General features: G+C 48.3%; 1 protein-coding gene across 8 annotated transcripts in view; it reads left to right on the forward strand.

The window, feature by feature from the left end:
• The window catches only part of PDLIM2 (PDZ and LIM domain 2), a 103,837-nt gene that overhangs the window by 22,682 nt on the left and 58,695 nt on the right, over positions 1 to 22,460 (forward strand). For all 8 annotated transcript variants that reach the window (XM_033950328.1, XM_033950321.1, XM_033950327.1 and 5 more), the window contains exons 2-6: positions 3,673 to 3,826; positions 12,286 to 12,437; positions 15,138 to 15,183; positions 17,909 to 18,078; positions 18,186 to 18,267. In XM_033950328.1, coding sequence (XP_033806219.1) covers positions 3,734 to 3,826; positions 12,286 to 12,437; positions 15,138 to 15,183; positions 17,909 to 18,078; positions 18,186 to 18,267 — 543 coding nt within the window. In that variant the 5' untranslated portion in view covers positions 3,673 to 3,733. The remainder of the gene's footprint in view (positions 1 to 3,672; positions 3,827 to 12,285; positions 12,438 to 15,137; positions 15,184 to 17,908; positions 18,079 to 18,185; positions 18,268 to 22,460) is intronic.

Below are 22,460 nucleotides of genomic sequence, written 5' to 3' on the forward strand. Positions count from 1 at the left end.
ACTTGTCCAAACCTTTTTTAAAACCAGCTACACTATCCGCTCTTACCACAACCTCTGGCAATGCATTCCAGCGTTTAACTATTCTCCGAGTGAAAAAAAAATTCCTCCTATTGGTTTTAAAAGTATTTCCCTGTAACATCATCGAGTGTCCCCTAGTCTTTGTAATTTTTGACGGAGTGAAAAATCGATCCATTTGTATCCATTCTACTACACTCAGGATTTTATAGACTTCAATCATATCTCCCCTCAGCCGTCTCTTTTCCAAGCTGAAGAGCTCTAATCTTTTTAGACTTTCCTCATACGAGAGGAGTTCCATCCCCTTTATCATCTTGGTCACTCTTCTTTGAACCTTTTCTAGCGCCGCTATATCTTTCTTGAGATAAGGAGACCAGAGTTGAACACAATACTCCAGATGAGGTTGCACCATGGAGCGATACAGGGGCATTATAACATTCTTAGTCTTGTTATCCATCCCTTTTTAAAATAATTCCTAGCATCCTGTTACTTTTTGGGCCGCTACCGCACATTGGGTGGAAGGTTTCATCGTATTGTCTATGATGACACCCAGATCCTTTTCTTGAGCGCTAACCCCCAAGGCAAGGAAGTGGAGTAGGAATGACAAATGAGGCAGTAATGGAGGGGACACCTAGAGGGATCATGGTAGAGGTCTGCACGGGAACAGGGATCGCGGGAATCCCGTGGCTCCCGCAGGAATCCCCCCCCTAAACTCACGGGACTCCCACGGGGACCCCCCTCTGGCCCACAGGACTCCCATGGGGACCCTCCTCTAGCCAACGGGACTCCCATGGGGATGGAAGGCTTTGGAAGCAGGGTTCGTCCATATAATATAATAGACACATCAGCCTTAGTAAAAGAGGGGGTTTATAAGTTAATTACCTGAACAGAAAACAAAAAAAGAGTTCCACCAAAGAGATTCCACAAGGAAAACAGCAAAAGAAACTGTGGAATTGATGATCCTGTCAGAAGTAATTGCTGCTTTTTATGGGGACGGGCGGGCATAGAGATAATTCCTTACGGGGACGTGTGGGGACGGAGAGGATCCTGACGGGGACGGGTGGGGATGGAGAGGATCCTGGTGGAGATGGGTGGGATTTCTGTCCTTGCGCAACTCTCTAGATCATGGGCAGGAAAGGAGATGGCAGAGTGGGTCATGACATGAGAGAGGAATAAGATAGGGATGAGAAAGAGAAGATGAGTAAAGGCACGTGTGAAGTAGTGATGGATGGTTTCTCAATGACCTAGAGGATGGAACATCCAATGAGATCATCAAGTTTGCAGATGACACAAAGCTATGCCGGGCTATCAAATCGCAGAAGGACGGTGAAGAACTCCAGAGTGACTTGAGCCGATTGGAGAATTGGACAGATAAATGGCAGATGAAGTTTAATGTGGAAAAATGCAAAGTGATGCACTTAGGCAGAAAAAATAAGGAACAGAAGTATAGTATGTCAGGTGCAACTCTGGGAAAATCTGAACAGGAAAAGGACCTGGGAGTATTAATCGATAGGACACTGAAGCCGTTGGTGCAATGTGCGGTGACAGCGAAGAACGCGAATAGAATGCTAGGCATGATAAAGAAGGGAATCACGAGTAGATAGCAGAAAGTTATAATGCTGCTTTATAGAGCGATGGTCAGACCACACTTGGAATACTGCGTCCAGCATTGGTCTCCATACCTAAAGAAGGATATCATACTGCTAGAGAGGGTGCAGAGGCGAGCAACAAAGCTGGTGAAAGATATGGAGAACTTGGATTACGAGGAAAGACTTAAGAGACTGGGGTTGTTCTCCCTTGAGAAAAGGAGACTACGAGGGAATATGATCGAGACACTCAAAATACTGAAAGGAATCGACAAAATAGAGCATGAAAAAACGTTATTTACAATGTCCAATGTGGCACGGACAAGAGGACATGGGCTGAAGCTAAGGGGGGACAAGTTCAAGACAAATATCAGGAAGTTCTGCTTTACGCAACGAGTGGTGGACACCTGGAATGCTCTCCCAGAAGAGGTAATTGCGGAATCCACCATTCTAGGATTTAAGGGTAAGTTAGATGTACATCTCCTTATGAGTGGCATGAAGTGACATGGGTAGGGGTAGGCTAGATGCACTTCTCTTTACGAGAAGCTTGGAGCGATATGGGGACCAAAACTATGCCAGGGTACACCTGGCGGGGCCTCCGCGTGTGCAGATCGCCGGACTTGACGGACCTAGGGTCTGTTCCGGAGATAGCGCTTCTTATGTTCTTATGAAAATTTTTTATATGACTTTGTAATACCGTATTCATGTTATGATATTTTAATTATTGATTGCTTTTGTATTTTCCCATAGATCTTATGGCCTCTTTGAATGTAAATCCTCTTGAATCTTTTTGGTATATAGTGTGATTAATAAATTGTATATTAGATTAGATTAGATTGGAATGAAAAATAGAAAAGAGAACAATGAAATGTGGGATGCAAAGGGGGAAGAATGTTTGAATTGTAGTAATAATTATTTTCCAAAGTTACATAATCTCTTTCAGTTAATCTCTCTGTCATAATATCTTTCAGTTCTGTGATACCTAATAGTGGAGGAGGATTACTCCTTCTTACTTTGAGGTTCTATAACTACATGATGTAACTTGCTGTTTCCTCAGTACCAGGCCCAGCCTTAAGCAGAGGCAGCAGGGAGCTGCACTGGTCCCCGTGCTTAACTAAGTCGCCTTTGCGAGTGGGAGAGGAAAGGCTTCCAAATTTTGAAGCTGCACAGGGCAGCCTGTCAATTTTCCACTACCCACTTTGACTTCTTGGAGTTTTTAGCCCAGTTTTTGCCTGCAAATTTATATTACTAATTTGTGGTCAATTGGGGCCTGTTTTACCAAGACATTTTTTCCCCCCTATTCTTAGTCTATATCAGTGGTTCCCAAACCTGTCCTGGGTCTTTCAAGATAGCCCTAATGAATATTCATGACAGAGATTTGCATATAATGGAGATGCCAGGAATGCAGATCTGCTCCATGCATATTCATTAGGGCTATCTGGAAAACCCGACTGGCCTGGAGGTCCTCCAGGACAGATTTGGGAACCACTGGTCTATATTAATAAACTGGGCACTTGTGTGCCTGTGTCTTCCTTTGTGTCTGTCTCTAGTGTACTCTCTTCCTGTCGCTGGCCCTCAGTAAGTGTCATCCTAGCCTGATTTGCAATCAGCATTTTGTGGTTGAAGGCGAGTGATTCTTGCTCATGGGGAGTTTTTCTGTGACAGGAAGGCTGTGGTGAAGTGATCTTAGACAAAGCAGCTGCCTCAGTTCAGCTGAAGGCTGCTTATCTCCAAAGCCCAACACACTACTTAATGGGGTAAGGGGGGCACATTGCTTCTGAAGCTTACCAGGCTCTTTCTTCAAGTCTCTGATTGCCCAACCAGCAGTGGCTGTTGGCATGAGCACTGACCCTTTTGTAAAAGAGTGTTTGTGGGCAAAGGTGAACAGCAGCACAATGCTCCCTATCGCTTTGGTACAGGCACAGAAGGTGGCACCTTCTGTTAGAGGTTTCCCATCCAAGCTCTGGTCAGGCCAAAGACAGAGATGTCTGTAAGCTCTGTTCATGTAGTGTATCCAAAGGGGGGTCTATAGCCTTTGCTTCTTCCTTCACCTCTTCTTCTTCTTTCTCAGATCTGTCCAGAATTCCTTCTTCAGTCTGGAGGCCTGAGTTCATCCAACGCTCACTGCAAGCATGATGTTGACGTTGAATCTGGTTGGTCCTGCCCCTTGGGGCTTCCGGATCACCGGAGGAAAGGACTTTAATAAGCCCATCACAGTCTCAAAGGTAGGAATTTCATCTCTGTTTGAAGCTATTGGATAGTCATGGAAATCCATAGAATTCTTTTTTTTTATGTTGGAACAGGAGTCTTATAAACAACTCCAAGAATGCATGAGGGTTGGATAAATTCTTGTTTGAGTATATTGAGTCTCCCTTATTTCCTACATAGAGTAGCTCAGTGGCTGTTAACAGGACTGCTCAAAGTGCATTTCCTGCACAGGTTTATACGAAGTGATATTTCCTGGCGTAACCCCTTCAGGGCCAGAGCCAAGTTTAGTATCGAGACTTGGCAAGATCCCCCTTCCTTATGCATCCATCTATTTTCAATAAGCTGGTCATTGGTGCTGTGGTTCCAGATTGTAAGGAAGGCACACTGGGGAGGGGGATGGACACTGCAAGTTGCTATTTTCTTTGTACAACTCACCTGCAAGAACTCTAGATCAGTGGTTCCCAACCCTGTCCTGGAGGACCTCCAGCCAGTCAGGTTTTCAGGATAACCCTAATGAATATGCATGGATCAGATTTGCATGCCTTTCACCTCCATTATATGCAAATCTCTCTCGTACATATTCATTAGGGTTATTGCAAGAACCTGAATGGCTGATGGTCCTCCAGGACAAGGTTGGGAACCACTGCTCTAGATGGTTTCTATTAATAAAGTGATACTGTAAGGCAAAAAGTCTGCACATAAGTTAAAAGGAATCATGCTGATAGTTTACTATTCCAGTTGCAGGATGGGTTGTCAGAAATTTGACATTTAATAAATGGTCCCTGCTCTGAAGAGCTTACAATCTAACCTGGACAGACAAACATGACATATAGTAGGGCTGCCCAAGTCTGGTCCTCGAGATCTACTGGCAGGCCAGGTTTTCAGGATATCCACAATGAATATGCTTGAGAGAGAGATTTGCATACTAAGAAGGCAGTGCAGGCAAATCTCTCATGCATATTCATTGTGGATATCCTGAAAACCTTGTCTGCCCGGACTTGGGCAGTCCTGACATATAGGGTTGGAGATGCAGAACCCAAGGTGAGAGGAGTTAGGAGTTGAAAGCAGTCTTGATCAGGCTAATATCAGTAGTTCCAATAAGAACCTTAGGTAAGCCAGATAGTAATTCTGAATGACCAACTTGAAATAGTTCAGTTTTCCTAGTATTCGATAGTAATTTATTCAGGGCTTTTTTTTTTTGTTGTTGTTATAAGGAGGTACTCGGGGGTACTGAGTTACTGGCACCTTTTTCCATTGCTTGATAAGAATGATCCATGGTCCCAATATATTAATAAAAGAGCTCAGATTTTGCATACTCTGTTGAATTTTCATGGATTCTGTGGCTGGTTGCAGGGGGGCCTGGCTACTGTGGGGTGGGTCCCTCAGTGATTGAGAGGTTTTTCAGGATCGATGATAGAAACGTGGAACCTTGTAAGCCTTGATTAAGGTTTATTCCTGATAATCAAGCAGGTTTCTGATATCCTTTTCCTCTCAAAAGATCACTTATTATATTGTGATTGGTGGGATTTGGGAGGTTTATGTTGAAAGTTGTTTGTACTGATCCACCATACCATCTTATTCTGACTAGTAGTATTTCCCTCAGTGATCACCCCATTCCTGAAGAATGGTCGAGCATTTCAGTACCAGCACCTTTTTTGTTAGAAAAAATGCACTGAATTTAATCACCTTAAACCTCTCGGATATCTTGCATCTCCCCCCCTCCCCCCCCCCACTGGGCCATTCTAAAGTTTTTTTGTTCTAACACCACTGGGCCATTCTAATATTCTACGTCTCTTTCCTTTCATTGGGTGATGATGGGGTTCTTTGCTTCCTGTGCACTACAGAATTTTGATATTCTGTACTGAGTAATAAAAGGACTCCCTTTCTTGGCCATTAGAAGGTTTTATGCCTCCTGTGCACTATGGAAATATGGTACTCTATCTCTCTCTCAATGGGGGATTATAAGATTCTATACTCTTTCCTTTCTTGGCCATTAGAAGGTTTTATGCCTCCTGTGCACTATGGAAATATGGTACTCTATCTCTCTCTCAATGGGGGATTATAAGATTCTATACTCTTTCCTTTCTTGGCCATTAGAAGGTTTTATGCCTCCTGTGCACTATGGAAATATGGTACTCTATCACTCTCTCAATGGGGGATTATAAGATTCTATACTCTTTCCTATGTTGGCCATTAGAGGGTTTTATGCCTCCTATGCACTGTGGAAATATGGTATTCTTTAGCACTCTCCAGACCAGTAGAGGTTAACTTTACGATTGGGTATATATCTAATCATGACCAGCAGGTGGAGACTGAAAACAAAACTTTGGGACAGTATATCCTAGCCCCTCCTCTCTATTTCCCTCAGTCTTCTTTCAGTCTCCAGCAGGTGTTGAGTGATCTGTACCCATCTCCCTTGGTAGGGCTGTTGGAATTTGTTTAGAGGTTTATTGTCCCTGTTTTTAGCCGGACGGAGCTTGGACGGACTCTGTTTGGGGGTTCGTCCGACCTCGGGGGTGTCAAACCCGGCGGGTCACGAGCGGGGTCCCTCCCCCCACTTCCTCCACCTCCCCATATTTTTTTAGAGGAGCCTCAGCAGTAAGCCTTGCCCCCTAAATCAAGCAAGGCATATTGCTTCGAGAGCCTGTGGAGTCTGTTCTGTAAAAAAAAAAAAAAAAAAAAAAAATCCTGAGGTAGTGCTGGTCTGGAGGGTTGTATCCCTTTAAGAAAACTGTATTTTACTGTATTTTTTCAACTAACCGGCACTTTTTTTTTACAGCTAGGTCGCGTATGGAGCAATGAGCACTTCTAAAGGGAAAAAGTGCTCATTGTGCTCCAGACGCGAGGCACTCGCGGCCGGCCTGTGCAAGCGGTGTTCAGGCCGGTGCGGTGGAGGAGCTCCGTCGGCAGCGGCTGCAGGCGCCCAGAGCTCCCCGCCGATGGTGCCTCGCGAGTCGGCAGGGAACGGTGGAGAAGCCCGGTCTTCTCCGTCCGCCCACGGAGGGATTCCCCGAGCCGCCGACGGTCGGGTTTTAGAGGATTCCCTCTCAGCTGATATTTTGACAGCTGATGCCGGCTTGCCTGTTTTAGCGGCTGAGACTATTCAGGTCTCTCAGCCGCTGCAGGCTGTGGAGGGAGCTGTTTTGGCGGGAAAGACGCCATCTTCTCTGTCTGGCCCCTCCATTTTGTCTTCCACCTCAGGTGACCTTCCCCCTGTTTTGTCTAAGCAGGGGCAGGTTTCTGCTGGGTCCCCTGCTGTGGCAGGGAGTCCCTTGGGACCCTCGGGGGGTTTTTCCCCTGATTTTTTCTTTTCATTATGCAAAGCCTATTTTCAGGCGGCTGGGGGTCCCGGTTGCGCCCAGGGGGTCTCGGGGGGTGGGGTTTCCTCCGCGCTCCCTGCGGCTTTGCCTCTCTCGTCTGACGTGACGTCCCCTCCGCCGCCTCTCTTGTCCAAGCGTCCGCGGGTGTCGTGGGACGAGGATTTGTGGTCGGAGGAACGTGTCGGTATGGAGGAGGACCTGGACCCTTCTGAGGAATTCCAGGACCCTCTGGAGGGGACGGAAGCTGGCGGCGGGTTGTCGGGTTTCCCGTTCTCCAGTGACGAGGCGTCCGTGGTGCGCCTTTTTCAGAGAGATGAGCTGCCTGACCTTATTCAACAGGTTTCTTCGGCTTTGCGTTTTGAGGACGCGCCGCCGGAGACTCCGCGTGTGGGGGACCCTCTGTTACGAGGGATCCGTTCCGTTTCCCGCTCTTTTCCTATGCATCAGGATATTCGGGATATTATTCTTGAGCAGTGGAAAACGCCGGAGACGCCGTTTCGGCTGGCGCGCAGCATGGCTCGCCTGTATCCCATTCCTGAAGGGGATCGGGCTACGTTAGCTTCGCCAGTCGTGGATGCGGTGGTCTCGGCTATTTCCAAGCGGCATACCGTGCCTGTTGAGGGCGGTTCTGCCTTGCGGGACTCTGAGGAGCGCAAATTGGAGAACATCCTTAAGCAAAATTTTCAAGTCTCTGCTTTTGGGGTCCAGGCGGCTATTTGTGGGGGACTGGTCGCTCGCGCCGTGTTTCGGTGGGCGGAGCGGGTCTTGGATCGAGAGTCTGACGACTGGTCTCTGGTGGATCAGGAGGTAGCAAAGATTGAGATGGCTGCCTCATTCCTCTCGGATGCTCTGTATGACTTGGTGCGGATCTCGGCTAAGTCCATGGCTTTTGGCGTGGCCGCAAGGCGTGTGTTGTGGCTGCGCGCTTGGGCGGCGGATGCTGCGTCCAAAGCTAAGCTTACTAAATTTCCCTTTCGGGGGTCGTTTTTATTTGGAGAGGACTTGGATAAGTTAATTCAGACTCTGTCGGACTCGAAAGTTCCCCGTTTGCCGGAGGACCGTGCCCGCCCGGCGTCTCGGGGGGGTGCGGCCCGGGGGCGTTTGCGGGAATTTCGCAAGTATCGCCCTGGGCGTGGGGCTGCTTCTTTCCAGTCTCCGGGGTTTTCCCGGGGTCGGTTCTTCCAGCGCATGCAGCCCTTTCGGGGGGCCCGTCGGGGGGCAGGGAACCCCTCCGCCGGTTCCCCCGCTTCCCGTCCTGCACAATGACGCCTTGCCGGCGCCCCCCTTGGTTCCGGTGGGGGCCCGGCTGCGCGACTTTTTTCCCAAATGGGCCGAGATCACGTCCGATCAGTGGGTCCTGGAGGTGGTGCGGGACGGTTATGCCCTGGAGTTCGCCCGCTCTCTGCCGGATTTTTTCCTCGCTTCTCCGTGTCAGACTCCGGGGAAGAAGCAGGCTTTTCGCCAGACCCTTCAGCGCTTGCTAGATCTCAGGGCAGTAGTTCCGGTGCCCCCCCCGGAGTGGGGCACGGGCAGGTACTCCATTTACTTTGTGGTGCCCAAGAAGGAGGGGACTTTTCGGCCCATCCTCGATTTGAAAGGGGTCAACAGGGCTCTCAAGGTTCCCTCTTTCCGTATGGAAACGCTGCGGTCGGTCATTCTGGCGGTTCAGCCGGGGGAGTTTCTCACTTCTCTCGATCTGACGGAGGCCTACTTGCATGTTCCTATTCGGACCTCTCATCAGCGTTTCCTGCGCTTTGCGATCTTGGGTCGGCACTATCAGTTCTGTGCGCTTCCCTTTGGGCTGGCCACGGCTCCCCGGACGTTCACCAAGGTGATGGTGGTCGTCGCGGCAGCCTTGCGGTCGGAGGGCATTCTGGTACACCCCTACCTGGACGACTGGTTAATTCGGGCCAAGTCGTTGCAGGAAAGCTACCGGGTTACGGCTCGGGTGGTGGAGTTTCTCCGGTCGCTGGGCTGGGTGGTCAACCTTTCCAAGAGTCGGTTGGTTCCGGCTCAGCGTCTGGAGTACCTCGGGGTGCTGTTCGACACCTCCTTGGGGAAGGTCTTCCTCCCAGAGGCCCGGGTGAGCAAATTGCAGTCTCAGATTCGCCTGCTTTTGGCGTCCCGGTGTCCTCGGGCGCGAGATTTCCTCCAGGTCCTGGGGTCGATGGCGGCGTCCCTGGACGTGGTGAGGTGGGCGCGGGCCCACATGCGTCCTCTTCAGTATGCTCTGCTCCGGAGGTGGTCTCCCCAGAGGCACGGGATGGATGTTCCGGTTCCCCTGCGAGGCTTGGCGCGCTGCAGTCTGCGTTGGTGGCTCCGGACCCCTCACCTAGTTCAGGGGGTGGGTCTGGATCTTCCGCAGTGGACGGTGCTCCTTACGGATGCGAGTCTCCTGGGTTGGGGGGCCCAGTGTCTGGGTCACTCTGCTCAGGGAACCTGGTCCACGGAGGAGGCCTCCTGGTCGATCAACGTGTTGGAGACCAGGGCGGTCCGGCTGGCGCTGTTGGCTTTCCTCTCCCTTTTGTTGGGCAAGTCGGTCAGAGTCCTGTCGGACAATGCCACGGCAGTGGCTTATGTCAATCGTCAGGGGGGCACCAAGAGCACTCTGGTGGCGCAGGAGGCGGCTCGGCTCATGGTTTGGGCGGAGTCGCATCTTCTGGACCTCTCGGCCTCTCACATTGCCGGGGTAGAAAACGTTCAGGCGGACTTCCTCAGTCGTCACTTCTTGGATCCGGGAGAGTGGTGTCTCGGCGCCGAGGCGTTTCAGTTGCTAGTGCGTGCTTGGGGGCAGCCCCTGATGGATCTGATGGCTACAAGTGGCAACGCCAAAGTACCCCGCTTCTTCAGTCGTCACAGGGACGGCCTGGCCGAGGGTCTGGATGCTCTGGTCCAACCGTGGCCAACGGAGGGGCTGTTGTATGTGTTCCCTCCTTGGCCATTAGTAGGCAGAGTACTGCTTCGCATTGTTCGCCATCCGGGGCTGGTGGTCTTGGTGGCTCCGGATTGGCCTCGTCGTCCGTGGTATGCGGATCTGGTGAGGCATCTGGTGGCGGATCCTCTTCCTCTGCCTCTCGAGTGCGATCTTCTGACGCAGGGTCCCATTCCCATGTTCGACCCGTCTCCCTTTTGTCTTACGGCTTGGCTCTTGAAAGGGGCCGCCTGAGTAAGAAGGGATATTCCGACAAGGTGATCTCTACACTTTTGGGGTCCCGGAGGCTTTCTACCTCTCGGGCTTATGTACGGGTTTGGCGTCTGTTTGAGGAATGGTGCCGAGCGCGGGGAGTGGTCTCCTTTCGCGCTTCTCTGCCTAACATTCTAGAGTTTTTGCAGGATGGCCTGGATAGGGGCCTGGCCTGGTCTTCTCTTCGGGTTCATCTGGCGGCCCTGTCGGCTTTTCGGGGGCTGGTGACAGGTCAGCGTTTGTCAGCCATTCCTGATGTGATTCGCTTTCTTAGGGCGGCCAAGTTGCTCAGGCCTCCCATAAGGCCCTCGATTCCCTCTTGGGATCTCAATCTGGTTCTCTCTGTTCTAGTGCGCCCTCCTTTCGAGCCGTTGGATGGCTGTTCGTTGAAGGACCTTACGCTGAAGTCGGTCTTTTTGGTGGCCATTACTTCCGCTAGACGGGTGTCGGAGCTACAGGCTTTCTCTTGTAGGGCTCCCTTCCTGGAGTTTTCAAAGGAGCGGGTTGTTTTGCGGCCTGTTCCTTCCTTTCTGCCGAAGGTAGTTTCTCCTTTTCATGTCAATCAATCGGTGGTCCTCCCGGTCTTGGGTAGTCGGGAGGGTTCTTCTGAGCAACGACAGCTGCGCAAGTTGGATGTCGGTCGGGTCCTCCATGCTTATGTGCAGCGGACCCGGGATTTTCGGAGCTCCGATCATCTCTTTGTGCTTCTGGCGGGTCCTCGTCGGGGGGCTGGCGCTTCTAAGGCTACTATTGCGCGCTGGATCAAGGAGACGATCGCTTCCGCTTATCTTCTGAGTCAGAAGCCGGTTCCGGAGTTTCTCAGGGCTCATTCCACTAGGGGTCAGGCGGCTTCTTGGGCTGAGTCGTCGCTCGTGCCTCCGGTGGATATTTGTAAGGCTGCGGTTTGGTCCTCCTTGCATTCATTTGTTCGGCATTATCGGGTAGATGTTCAGGCGCGTCGGGACGCGGTGTTCGGTGAGCGTGTTCTGGTATCGGCCCTTCGGGGGTCCCGCCCGTGAGAGGGACTGCTTTGGTACGTCCCAATCGTAAAGTTAACCTCTACTGGTCTGGAGAGTGCTAAAGAAGGAGAAATTAGGTTCTTACCTGCTAATTTACTTTCTTTTAGCTTCTCCAGACCAGTAGAGGTCCCCACCCTGTCTGTTGTTGTTGTTGTTGGGGCTGTTGCGCGGGCAGTTTTTGGTTTTTGCTGCGGGTTCTAGTATTTTTCTAGGGCCGGGGAGAATTGAAGAACAGCGGCTGTGGCTCGGCTGGCTTAGCTGGCGAGCTGTGGGGACCTTCTTCCTTCGGGAATTTCTCCTCTGCATTTTCCAACAGCATTTTTTGGGTATGTTATTGGTTACTCCTTTCGGAGTATTGTTTTTTCTCTCTGTTGTTTCCAGTTCTTGGTTCTGCTTGGCTATTCGGCAGACTGAGGGAAATAGAGAGGAGGGGCTAGGATATACTGTCCCAAAGTTTTGTTTTCAGTCTCCACCTGCTGGTCATGATTAGATATATACCCAATCGTAAAGTTAACCTCTACTGGTCTGGAGAAGCTAAAAGAAAGTAAATTACCAGGTAAGAACCTAATTTCTCCTTCTCGCTCTCTCTCAATGGGGGATTATAAGATTCTATACTCTTCCCTTTCTTGGCTATTATAGGATTCTGTGCCTCTTCATGCTAGGCCACGATGCAGATTTTCACCTCTCTCCTTTTCCTTACAGGGTCATTTATAGGTTTCAGCGGCTCTCTCTAACTGTTCTTCTCCCTTGATTTGTGATTATAGATGGATCTTTACCCTCTTCTTTTCTGAGTGGCTTATAAGATTCTATATTTTCCCCCTTTTACCGATTCTATATTTTCCCTTTTACCGGTGGTCACAGAGTTTTTATGTTGATCTCCTCCTTTTCCATCTAAACAATTTACCAACATGGTGGCTGGCTTTGTGGAATATTCTTTCCGTTGTTCTCTGCAGGTCTCAGAGGGCAGCAAGGCTGCAACGGCAGATCTGCAACCTGGTGATGTGATTGTGTTCATCAATGGGGAGAGCACAGAGGACATGTTAAATGTGGAGGCTCAGAACAGGATCAAATGTAGCTCCTCCAAACTGCAGCTGAGTATAGAAAGGTACAGAGGGTTCTGAGCGCCTTCAGTAAATTCTGTGCACAAAGGGTGGAGAAGGTCACTGCTCTTGGCAGGCATGACCATTTGCAGGTAGAGCTGCCAAAGGAGATTTTAAGCTGTGCACCAGCTCTGCCCAGCCATGTACCCATTGCACCTCCTGGCTCTACCCTCTGACAGTCCTTGGCTACTACTACTATTTATCATTTCTATAGCGCTGAAAGGTGTACGCAGCGCTGTCCATTTAACATACAATAGGCAGTCCATGCTCAGAAGAGCTTACAATCTAATTTTGACAGGGCTGGGGAGACTCCTCAGGCAGCTGGAGAATCCTTAATAAACCTCATCCTACTGCCACAGAGACCAATCTCACAGGGAGGGAGTGGCCTAGTAGTCAGAGCGGCTGCCTCGGCACCCTGAGGTTGTGGGTTCGATCCCAGTGCTGCCCCTTGTGACCCTGGGCAAGTCACTTAACCTTCCATTACCCCAGGCACCTTAGCTAGATTGTGAACCCACCAGGACGGATAGGGAAAATGTTTAGAGTACCTGACTACTATTCCACTTAGACCGCTTTGGGTGAATCCCTTCATGAAGGCCGTTAATAAATCCAAATAAACAAGAGCTGTGAGATTTTGCAGCTCTTACGAGACTGGTCCGCAGCAGCAGGAGATGATGTCTTGGTAATTCATCTCCTGCTGCTGGTGGTAGAGGAGGCTGTTCGATGGGAGTTCTTTGCTCCCCAGTGGGAGTGCAAGAGATGGCCTGTGACAGTGGGATCTCCTGCTGAATGTGGGAGACTTGAGAGGACTGCCCTGCTGAGCTGTTTGTGACCTCGGTACATACAGCTCTCACCTGCTCCTGTGCACAATATGTGCAGCTCACGGCTTGTTTCTGGCCTTCGGCTGCATACATATGCAAGAGACGGGTGGGGGAAGCTGTATCAGCTCCTGTCGGACTGGTTCCTAGATACTATTATGATGCACTCCCTCCTCTTCCCTCTGATTACAGGCATTAGATGTCGCAGGGGCACCCTACCTTTGGGGAATAATGGAATATTGAATTGTTTTTTGTGGGGTTGTGTTTTTTTATTTTTTTTTTTTGTGTGTGGGGGGGGGGTTATACAGATTATTTTTTTATACTGCTCTCTAAGTGGATGAAATTAGTTGAGCTTCCTCTGGTTGGAGAGAAAGGGATCAATCCCCTGTGACTGAACAGTCATGTGTAAAAATACATTTGTATGAAAAATCTGATTTGTTGTTTATGATTAAATTATATATTTACCTTTTTTCTGTTACCTCCTTTCTTTACGTCTTTCTTCTTGCCTTGTTCTTGCACAACAACCTTTATTCTTCTCTCAGTAAAGCCACTACTCTCTCAGCTTCCACTCTTTTTCCTCCTTTCCCTGTTGTAGCATGATCTCACCACCATTGCACCCCCTCCCCTCTTTCTTCAAGCTCTGCCATTCACATTACACTACATCCCTGAGGGGGTAGGAAGGTAGGAATCGGTTGTAGAGAGAGGGGCGTAGTAGAAGGATGCCGGACAAGAAATGGTGAGGACAGGAGGGTGTACAAGTGAGGTAATGTGCAGAAGCTGGTAGAAACTGGGGGCTAGCCCTACCACTAGGTGACCTAATGGGTCGCATAGGGTGCCAGAATTTTAGAGGCAGCAAAATGGCAGCTAGAACTGACCAAACGAAGTAGCTGGCAGGGATTTCCGTGCCTCGCCAGGTGGGGTGGGGCAGTGGGCGCATCTATTCGCCATTTTTCCTCCACCTCTATAAAAATGTGTACCATTGACATACCATAATGCATGATATGGGCCAAACATTTCTGATGTTGATCTTGTGCCTTATGCTTTGAAGATGCCTGCAGCACCAGCCATAAGAAAGAGCAGTGGGGCGTGGCAAGAACCATAGTGAGCTATATGCAAGTGGTATGGCTGGCTACATGGGATGCTAGACTTGCAGCCTGTCCATTGCCTTCTTTATTTGGCTGCATTGCAGGGGATGGACTGGAGCACTAGGGGGGGCATTTCACATAGGGCAAGTTTTCAGCTTGGGATGCTCCTGGGGAGTGGCAAGTAGGTTAGGGTTGGCAGGGTGAGCTCAAGGCTGATTTGACTATGGCACCAAGTACTGTTGTACCAGAACTATAGGAAGGAAAGGAGGGAACTAGGTGAGGAGTAGGGGGGGGGGAAGAGATGTTACATTCCGGTGCGGGTGGGTCTCGGAGACGGCAGCAGCACAGTCGGTGGTTTTCCATGAATCAGCAGGAAATAGCAACTTTTGTATCTGGAGACAAATTCTGACAATGACTGCAGAAATGCAGCAAACCCATAACATACCTTGGTACTGTTATGCCTAGTTCACAAACTCTCTTTACACCCCCCTGCTTTTTAATTCCCAGCCCTTGTGTCCAGGCTGGATGCAGAGACTGTCAGCAGCAGAGCTGGGTGTGATGTGGCAGCTATCCTGCTAGGCAGCCCCTCGTGGTGCATGTATGTGCAGGAGAATTCACTTTACCTGCCTTAGCAAGGGACAAAATCAACTCCTGTGTGTGTGTGTGTGTGTGTGTTTGGAGGGGGGAGGGACTTTGTATGTGTGTATGCATATGACCATGGTAGGGTCTTGAAGCTTTGCTGGCCAAAGAACATTTCTAAGATCTGGTGGTTGTTTTTTTTCCCCCCTCTTGTGTGATATTCTAGGCAAGCAAGTCTCACTCCGAACAGGGATGTGGCCTCACACTACCAGGTATGAAGTCTGTCTTCCCTCCTGAGCAACTATGCATTTGTGTCCCAGGTGTTTCCAGCATGCAGCTGTCCTTTGTGTCTGTCTTGGAGCAATCTCTTCCATTTTTTGCTTGTTCAATTTTGCTAATTAAGTGCTGCTCTGCCCCCTAAAGGTGCAGCATAGCACTTCCATTACGGTGGAAGGAAATGAAGTCTATGCATGAGACTTCCCTCTACTTCGGACTCTCTTCAAAAAGTCACTTTATCTTCCTGCTTGGTTCTAAACCCTGAGCTTCTGTAATGCTATATTATATCACGAGGTCACTTTATTTCAAGGGTTCTTAACTATGTCCTCGAATATACACACCTTGTCAGTCAGATTTTCAGAATAGCCAAACAAATATGCATGATATAAAATTGCATGCACTACCTCCATTCTGTGCAGATATGTCGCTGAAAACCTTGACTGGCTAGATGTGTCACGCGCAGTGGCATACCTAGCAGGGTGAGAACCCAAGGCGGAGCACATCCTCTGGCTGGAGCACCCCCCTCCTCCAGGCAGTGGAAAGGTGCATGTAAAACAGGAAGAAAAAAAATAATAAATTTAAAGCACTTACAGGAGAGAGGCAGGAGGGAAATGCTGAGAGCTTCTCAGAGGCTGGCCTGTGCACAGAATCTGGGAGTTGCAGGGAGAGTAAAAAGAAAGAGTAAGGAAGCTGCACTTAATAGTAGCTTTTCTCATTAAGAGCCTCAGGACTGTTATTTTGAGCTGGAGAGCAGAGAGTTTAAGACAGTACAAGGAATTGGTGAGGAAATGGTATGTGTCTACTGAGTGAAAATTTGTATGTCAGCTCTGGAATTTGAGTGAATTTTTTAAAAAAAATAATATTTCCAGTAAATGTTTAATTTTATGAGAAATGCTGCAAATTAAACCTGCTTATGGGCTGTTGAACTGAGGTGTGTAATGAGAAGGCTGTAAAGGATACAGCTGAGTTTGTGTGAATTATGGGTCAGGAACTTATCTAACACCTGCTAGTTCTCATAATTTATTGAGACTTCTAAATCAAGTTTGGAGTTATATTTCAAAGGAAAATTGTGTGGTGCGGCGGTTAAAGCTACAGCCTCGGCACCATGAGGTTGTGGGTTAAAACCCACACTGGCCTTGTGACCCTGGGCAAGTCACTTAATCCACCCATTGCCCCAGGTACATTAGATAGATTGTGAGCCCACCAGGGCAACAAATAAATACAAATATTTAAATGTTTAACCTCTGTGTTGGTGTTAATTGAAGGGAAAACTTATTGAAACATCTGACTGTGATTATAACATCTCATACATTTTAATTGTAATAATTAAATTGTAATGTAATTGCATCACCTAGGGGGTTTTCCATCTGGTTCAGTCACAGGGTTGCAGGCTGCCTGCGCACAGCTGTTGGCTCTGCTGGTCCCCCACCCTAGAACAGGAAGTTGATATTGGAGGAGGTGGGGGCCAGCAGAGCCAATGAGTGCGTGCAGGTGGACTGCAGACCTGCAACTGCTCTAGCACCCCCGAGCTCCCTGCTCCCAGGGTTCCCCCCACCCCCTGTCTTTGGTATACCACTGGTCCTGAGGACTAGGTTGAGAACTCCTGCTTTATATCCATGTAACTTCAGGAACCAATTGTAAAGGAAGTTAGTGCTACAGTCTCAGCACCCTGAGATTGTGAGTTCAAATACCACACTGCTCCTTGTGACCCTGGGCAAGTCACTTAATCGCCCATTGCCCCAGGTACATTAGATAGTGAGCCCACTGGGACGGATAGGGAAAAATGCTCGAGTACCTGAGTGTAAAACCACTTACTGTATTTTTCACTCCATAAGACGCACCCCAGATTTAGAGGAGGAAAACAAGAAAAAAACATTCTGAACCAAATTCTCCCTGCTAGGCTTTGCACCCTATCCCCCATTTCTGCCAGGCTCTGTACCCTATCCCCCCTCTGGTGGTCTAATGGTAGGCCGGGAGAGGGCACCGGGCGGACAGGGCAGGCAGGCAGGTAGGGACAGGGCAGGCAGGCAGTACTCCCCCCTCCCATCCAAGGTGGCCTTCCCCTCCCAGACAGCCCCCCAGGCAAGCAAGCAGGCCTCCCCCTCCCAGGCAGACCCCCCAGGCAAGCAAGCAGGCCTCCCCTCAGGCAGACAGGCCCAGCTTCTCCCTGCTCCCTATATTTAATTTGGCAGGCAGGCAGGCCCCCCCCCCCCATTACCTTTTTTTTTTTTTTCCATTCTGACGCCCTCCCTCGCTAGATGCGGCCGCCTGCCTGTTCCCGGCAAGCAGTGATGGCTGACGCTGCTCGAGTCCTCTTCTTTTCCCTTGCAGCGGAGTGGTGCACAGGGCTGCCTGCCTGGTCCCGCGCTGCTTCCCATGAGACTGTTCGCAGGAAGTGGCGCGGGACCAGGCAGGCAGCCCTGTGCGCCGCTCCGCTGCAAGGGAAAAGAAGAGGACTCGAGCCGCGTCAGCTGTCACTGCTTGCCAGGACCAGGCAGGCAGCCGCATCTAGCGAGGGAGGGTGACAATGAAAAAAAGGTAAGGGGGAAGGGGGGGGCTGGGTATTCGCTCCATAAGATGCACCCTTATTTCGGGGTGGAAAAAGTGCATCTTATGGAGCGAAAAATATGGTAGGCTATAAGTGGAATATAAATACTAAAATAAATAAATGATCATGCCATCATTATTGTTAGTTTTGTTTTTTTTTGCCTTGGGTCTCAGGATACTTTCAAAGCAGGAAGACATGAGAGCTGGAGTCCTCAGGAGTCTCGGTACTCCAGCCAGGGGTCAAACAGCCCTCGGTCCAGCAGCCCTTTTTCCTCCCCAGCAGTGAAGTCGAGACCTTACAGCCCTCATGAAGAGAGAATGGAGACTGCTGTGATGAACCGCAGGTCAGAGCCACATGTAATCTGTAGGGGAGGGGTGGGGGGGAGACTCTCTGTGCTGGGGTCGATCTGATACAAACTTATCAGCGGCATATTTTAATCCTGTGTTACAGTGTGTACGCGCAGGGGAGTCCTCTTCATCTTGGTCAGGATCGTACACCTTCTCCAACTGGGCTGAAGCAAGACAGAGTCCAGGTAAGCAACAGCAGATGGGGACAGACCTAGACTAAAGCCCCTCCATATATAGTTGGAAACTTGTGAGCTCATTAGTGTTACCTCAGTAGTAGGAAAGTTTTCTGGAGTAAGAAGATGGTGAAACAGAATCCAGTGCGTTGCAGGATCCCAGTCGGCATGGTTTTACTAGAAGGAGTTTGTGCCCAATCTAATCAATTTCTTTGACTGGGTGAAATGTATTTATTTTATTTAGATGTCTATCCCGTCCTCCCGTGAGCTCAGAACGGGTTACGAAAGGACATTCCCAGTAAATCACAGTAGACATAGTAAATTATATTAGATGTTCACAGTACAAATCTATCTACCATAATCTTCCCCAACCCTGTAGTGTCCTGTCTAAATGAGATTGTAAGCTCTTCTGACCAGGGACTGTCTATTGTATGCTAAAATGTACAGCGCTGCGTACGCCTTTTCAGCGCTATAGAAATAATAAATAGCAGTAGTAGTAATTACATTGGGCAATCAAGGTAACTTAAGGCCACAACAGGTTGCAGAGAGATGTTCATAGCAATCACAGGAGAGGTTTCCCGTTAATCAAGGACACGACTGGAAGAATTGAATTTAGGGGAACTGTCTGCTCAGTGGTGGCTCAGTTGAAGAGGAAGTTCATCGGCGAGTTCTGTGATCTGATCTGTGCAGGCCGTTGGTTCCATAGCCTTGGGTCAAAATGGCTATAGGAGTGTTTACGGGCGGTTTTCCATCTGGAGAGATCTCCCTGGAGGGATGCACAGCCGCCCCTCCATCTCAGAGAGGAGGGGGGGCGTGCGGGGGGTGTACTGATGTAGTCTGAAAGTAATATAGGCTGGTGTGATGAGGTGGAATTGTTTGTGGGCTATTACCAGGGCCTTGAATATGCAGCATTTGTTGATAGGTAGCCAGTGTTCTGCCTGGAGGGCTGGGGAGGTGCTGGATGTTGTGTGTGCCTAACACTGGTCTTACTCACTTCCTTCTCTGCAGCAGACACATTCTTGGGGGGGGGGGGGGGGATGACATATGCTTGGATTTCAGGAAGACATTTGATATAGTGCCACATCTGAGGTGCTGGAATAAACAGAACCATCTGGGGCCAATTCTCTACTTGTTCTGATTATTTATATACAGCCTTTCTGTGGTACAATCAAAGCAGTTTACATATTGCATGCAGACACTTTTTTTTTTTTTTTTTTAATGTCCCTAGTGAGCTTACAATCTTTGTACCTGGTGCAATAGAGGGTTAAGTGATGTGCCCAGTGTCACAAAGAGCTGCAGTGGAGGAATTAACTTAGGTTCATAGCCCTCTGCACTAACCATTAAACTACTCCTGTTCAAGCATGATATTTAGCTATGAATTTTTATTTATTTAGGTATTTAATAGACCTATTAACATCATAGCTGTATAATACTGATAAGAATTGGTACAACAATTAAAACCAACATACATAAGAACATATAAATAGCCTCACTGGATCAGGCCAACGGTCCATCAAGTCCAGTAGCCCGTTCCCACAGTGGCCAATCCAGGTCACCAGTACCTGGCCAAAACCCAAGGTGTAACAATATTCCATGCTACTGATACAGGGCAAGCAGTGGCTGCTCCCCCCCCCCCCCCCCGTGTCTTTCTCAATAATAGACTATGGACTTTTCCTCCAGGAACTTGTCCAAACATTTCTTAAAACCAGCTATGCTATCCGCTCTTACCACATCCTCTGGCAAACACAGAGGCAAGGAGTTGCAAAGAACAATAAGTACCATAGATAGGAACAAAAAACTGATACAGCAGGATGATGGTGGAAAAGAAGAAAGATAAGAAATGTATCGAGTGTCAATGAACCAGTGTGTTTTCTAGTTGCAGCTCTGGACACAAAATTACAAAAGATAACATCACTCGGTATTACAAGAACAAGGCCAATCAATCAACAAGTCAAGGGTGAATTCATACCAATTTTATAGTTACTATAAAGGCTGGGTGAACAACCAGAATTTCACCTATGCTTTGAGTCTCTCTTGCCTAAGATTCGATGGTGCCACACTACAAAAATACTTAGACGCAGTGAGACCCAGAAACCTGCAACAAACACAATGCCAGCTGCGTAAACCCTGAGAGAACATCTAAACCAGCTCCACGGGGAGAACATCTTTAAACCTACCAGAGACTTTTCCATTCCATGGATTTTGCATCAAAATTAAAATTTCTGACCAACTGACTTTCCCGCCAAAATTTGAATTGGTAGACTGCCCTGCTCCCAATCAGGTCAGTGACCCCACTATTTCCAATGTCACCCTTCAGACCTCAGAGCATACCTTCAAGAAAGCCACAGCATGATGGCTGAAATAGAGAGTTGCGCGGGGACAGAAATCCCACCCATTGTTGTAATTCTTTCGTCTCTGCTCAAACATTGTAACTTCTCCCCTACCTATCCTCATGTCTCTTGTATGTTGTTTTTTTTTTTGTCCTAAACTAATATTTTTTTTTTTTTATCATGTATGTATTATTGTATGTTAATTTTTGTTTTTAAAAGTACAACATAAGTTAATTTATACATTACTACCTATGTTTTAATTATATGTTTAGTTGTATTGTACATCGCCTAGTAATTTAAAATAGGTGATTCATTAAGTATAAATAAACTTGAAACTTGTCTTGAATCCCCGCCCGTCCCCATCAGGATCCTCTCCGTCCCCACCCGTCCCCGTCAGGATCCTCTCCATCCCCACCCATCCCCGCAAGGAATTACCTCCATCCCCGCCCGTCCCCATAAAAAGCAGCAATTACTTCTGACAGGATCATCAATTCCACAGTTTCTTTTGCTGTTTTCCTTGTGGAATCTCTTTGGTGGAACCCTTTTTTTGTTCTCTGTTCGAGGAGTGTGTGGCACAGTGGTTGGATCTACAGCTTCAGCACCCTGGGGTTGTGGGTTCAAACCCCGCGCTGCTCCTTGTGACCCTGGGCAAGTCACTTAATCCTCCATAGCCCCAGGTATGTTAGATAGATGGTGAGCCCACCGGGATAGAGAGGGAAAATGCTTTAGTACCTGATTGTAAAAACCGCTTAGATAACCTTGATAGGCGGTATATAAAATCCTAATAAACTTGAAACTTATAAACCTCCTCTTTTACTAAGGCTGATGTGTCCATTATATTATATGGACGAACCCTTCTTCCAAAGCCTTCCATCCCCGTGGGAGTCCCATGGGCCAGAGGGTGGTCCCCGTGGGAATCCCATGGGTTATGGGGGTATTCCCGGGGGACCCGCGGGATTCCCACGATCCCCGTTCCTGTGCAGACCTCTAGGCTGAAACGTCGGTTTCTACCTGACAAAGATGCAGCGAGACCTGGAAACCTGCAACAGGCACTTAGAGGTTCTGTTACTAATAATAATAATAATAATAACTTTATTTTTCTATACCGCCACAGTCAGGCGACTTCTAGGCGGTTTACATTATAAGAAGGCTGGACATTCAGCGAATAGCAAAAATCTTAATACAATACGATATCATAGATCCACTTACAGTACAATACAGTGAGTCTAAATACAATAACATATAATACAGTCTAAATACAATAGAATATAATACAGTGGTATACTAAGGTATACTAATGATTAGTACACGCTAAATGCCGCACGACCCATTGTATATCTATGACTGCATGGCACGTAACACACGCTAATTTCTTAGCACACTAAGTTCATCAGCATGCCTTAGTAAAAGGACTCCTTGGTACATGATGTGTCCGGTCTCAATTTAGCTATATTGTTGTCTAAGCAGATAATTAGATTATGAAGATTTTAAAGAGCACTGTGGGCAATAAAGATTATGAGGCCCTATTAATAAGAACATAAGAATAGCCTTACTGGATCAGACGAATGGTCCATCAAGCCCAGTAGCCCGTTCTCACGGTGGCCAATCCAGGTCCCTAGTACCTGGCCAAAACCCAAGGAGTAGCAACATTCCATTCAGAATCCTAAAGAATAGCAAGATTCCAGAACCCCAAAGAGTAGTAACATTCCATGCTTAGCATATGCTAAAGGGCATTAGCATATGTTAAGTGCCATGTGGCCCATGAGGGCATTTCAGTGTGGGTTAAGCTTTAGTAAAAGGGTCCCTAAGAGAAGATAAGCAGCCTGGGATACCTATATAAAGAGAGTGATAATAATAATAACTTTATTCTTTTAT

Source organism: Geotrypetes seraphini, chromosome 6 (assembly GCF_902459505.1).
Source record: "Geotrypetes seraphini chromosome 6, aGeoSer1.1, whole genome shotgun sequence".
NCBI lineage: Eukaryota > Metazoa > Chordata > Amphibia > Gymnophiona > Dermophiidae > Geotrypetes > Geotrypetes seraphini.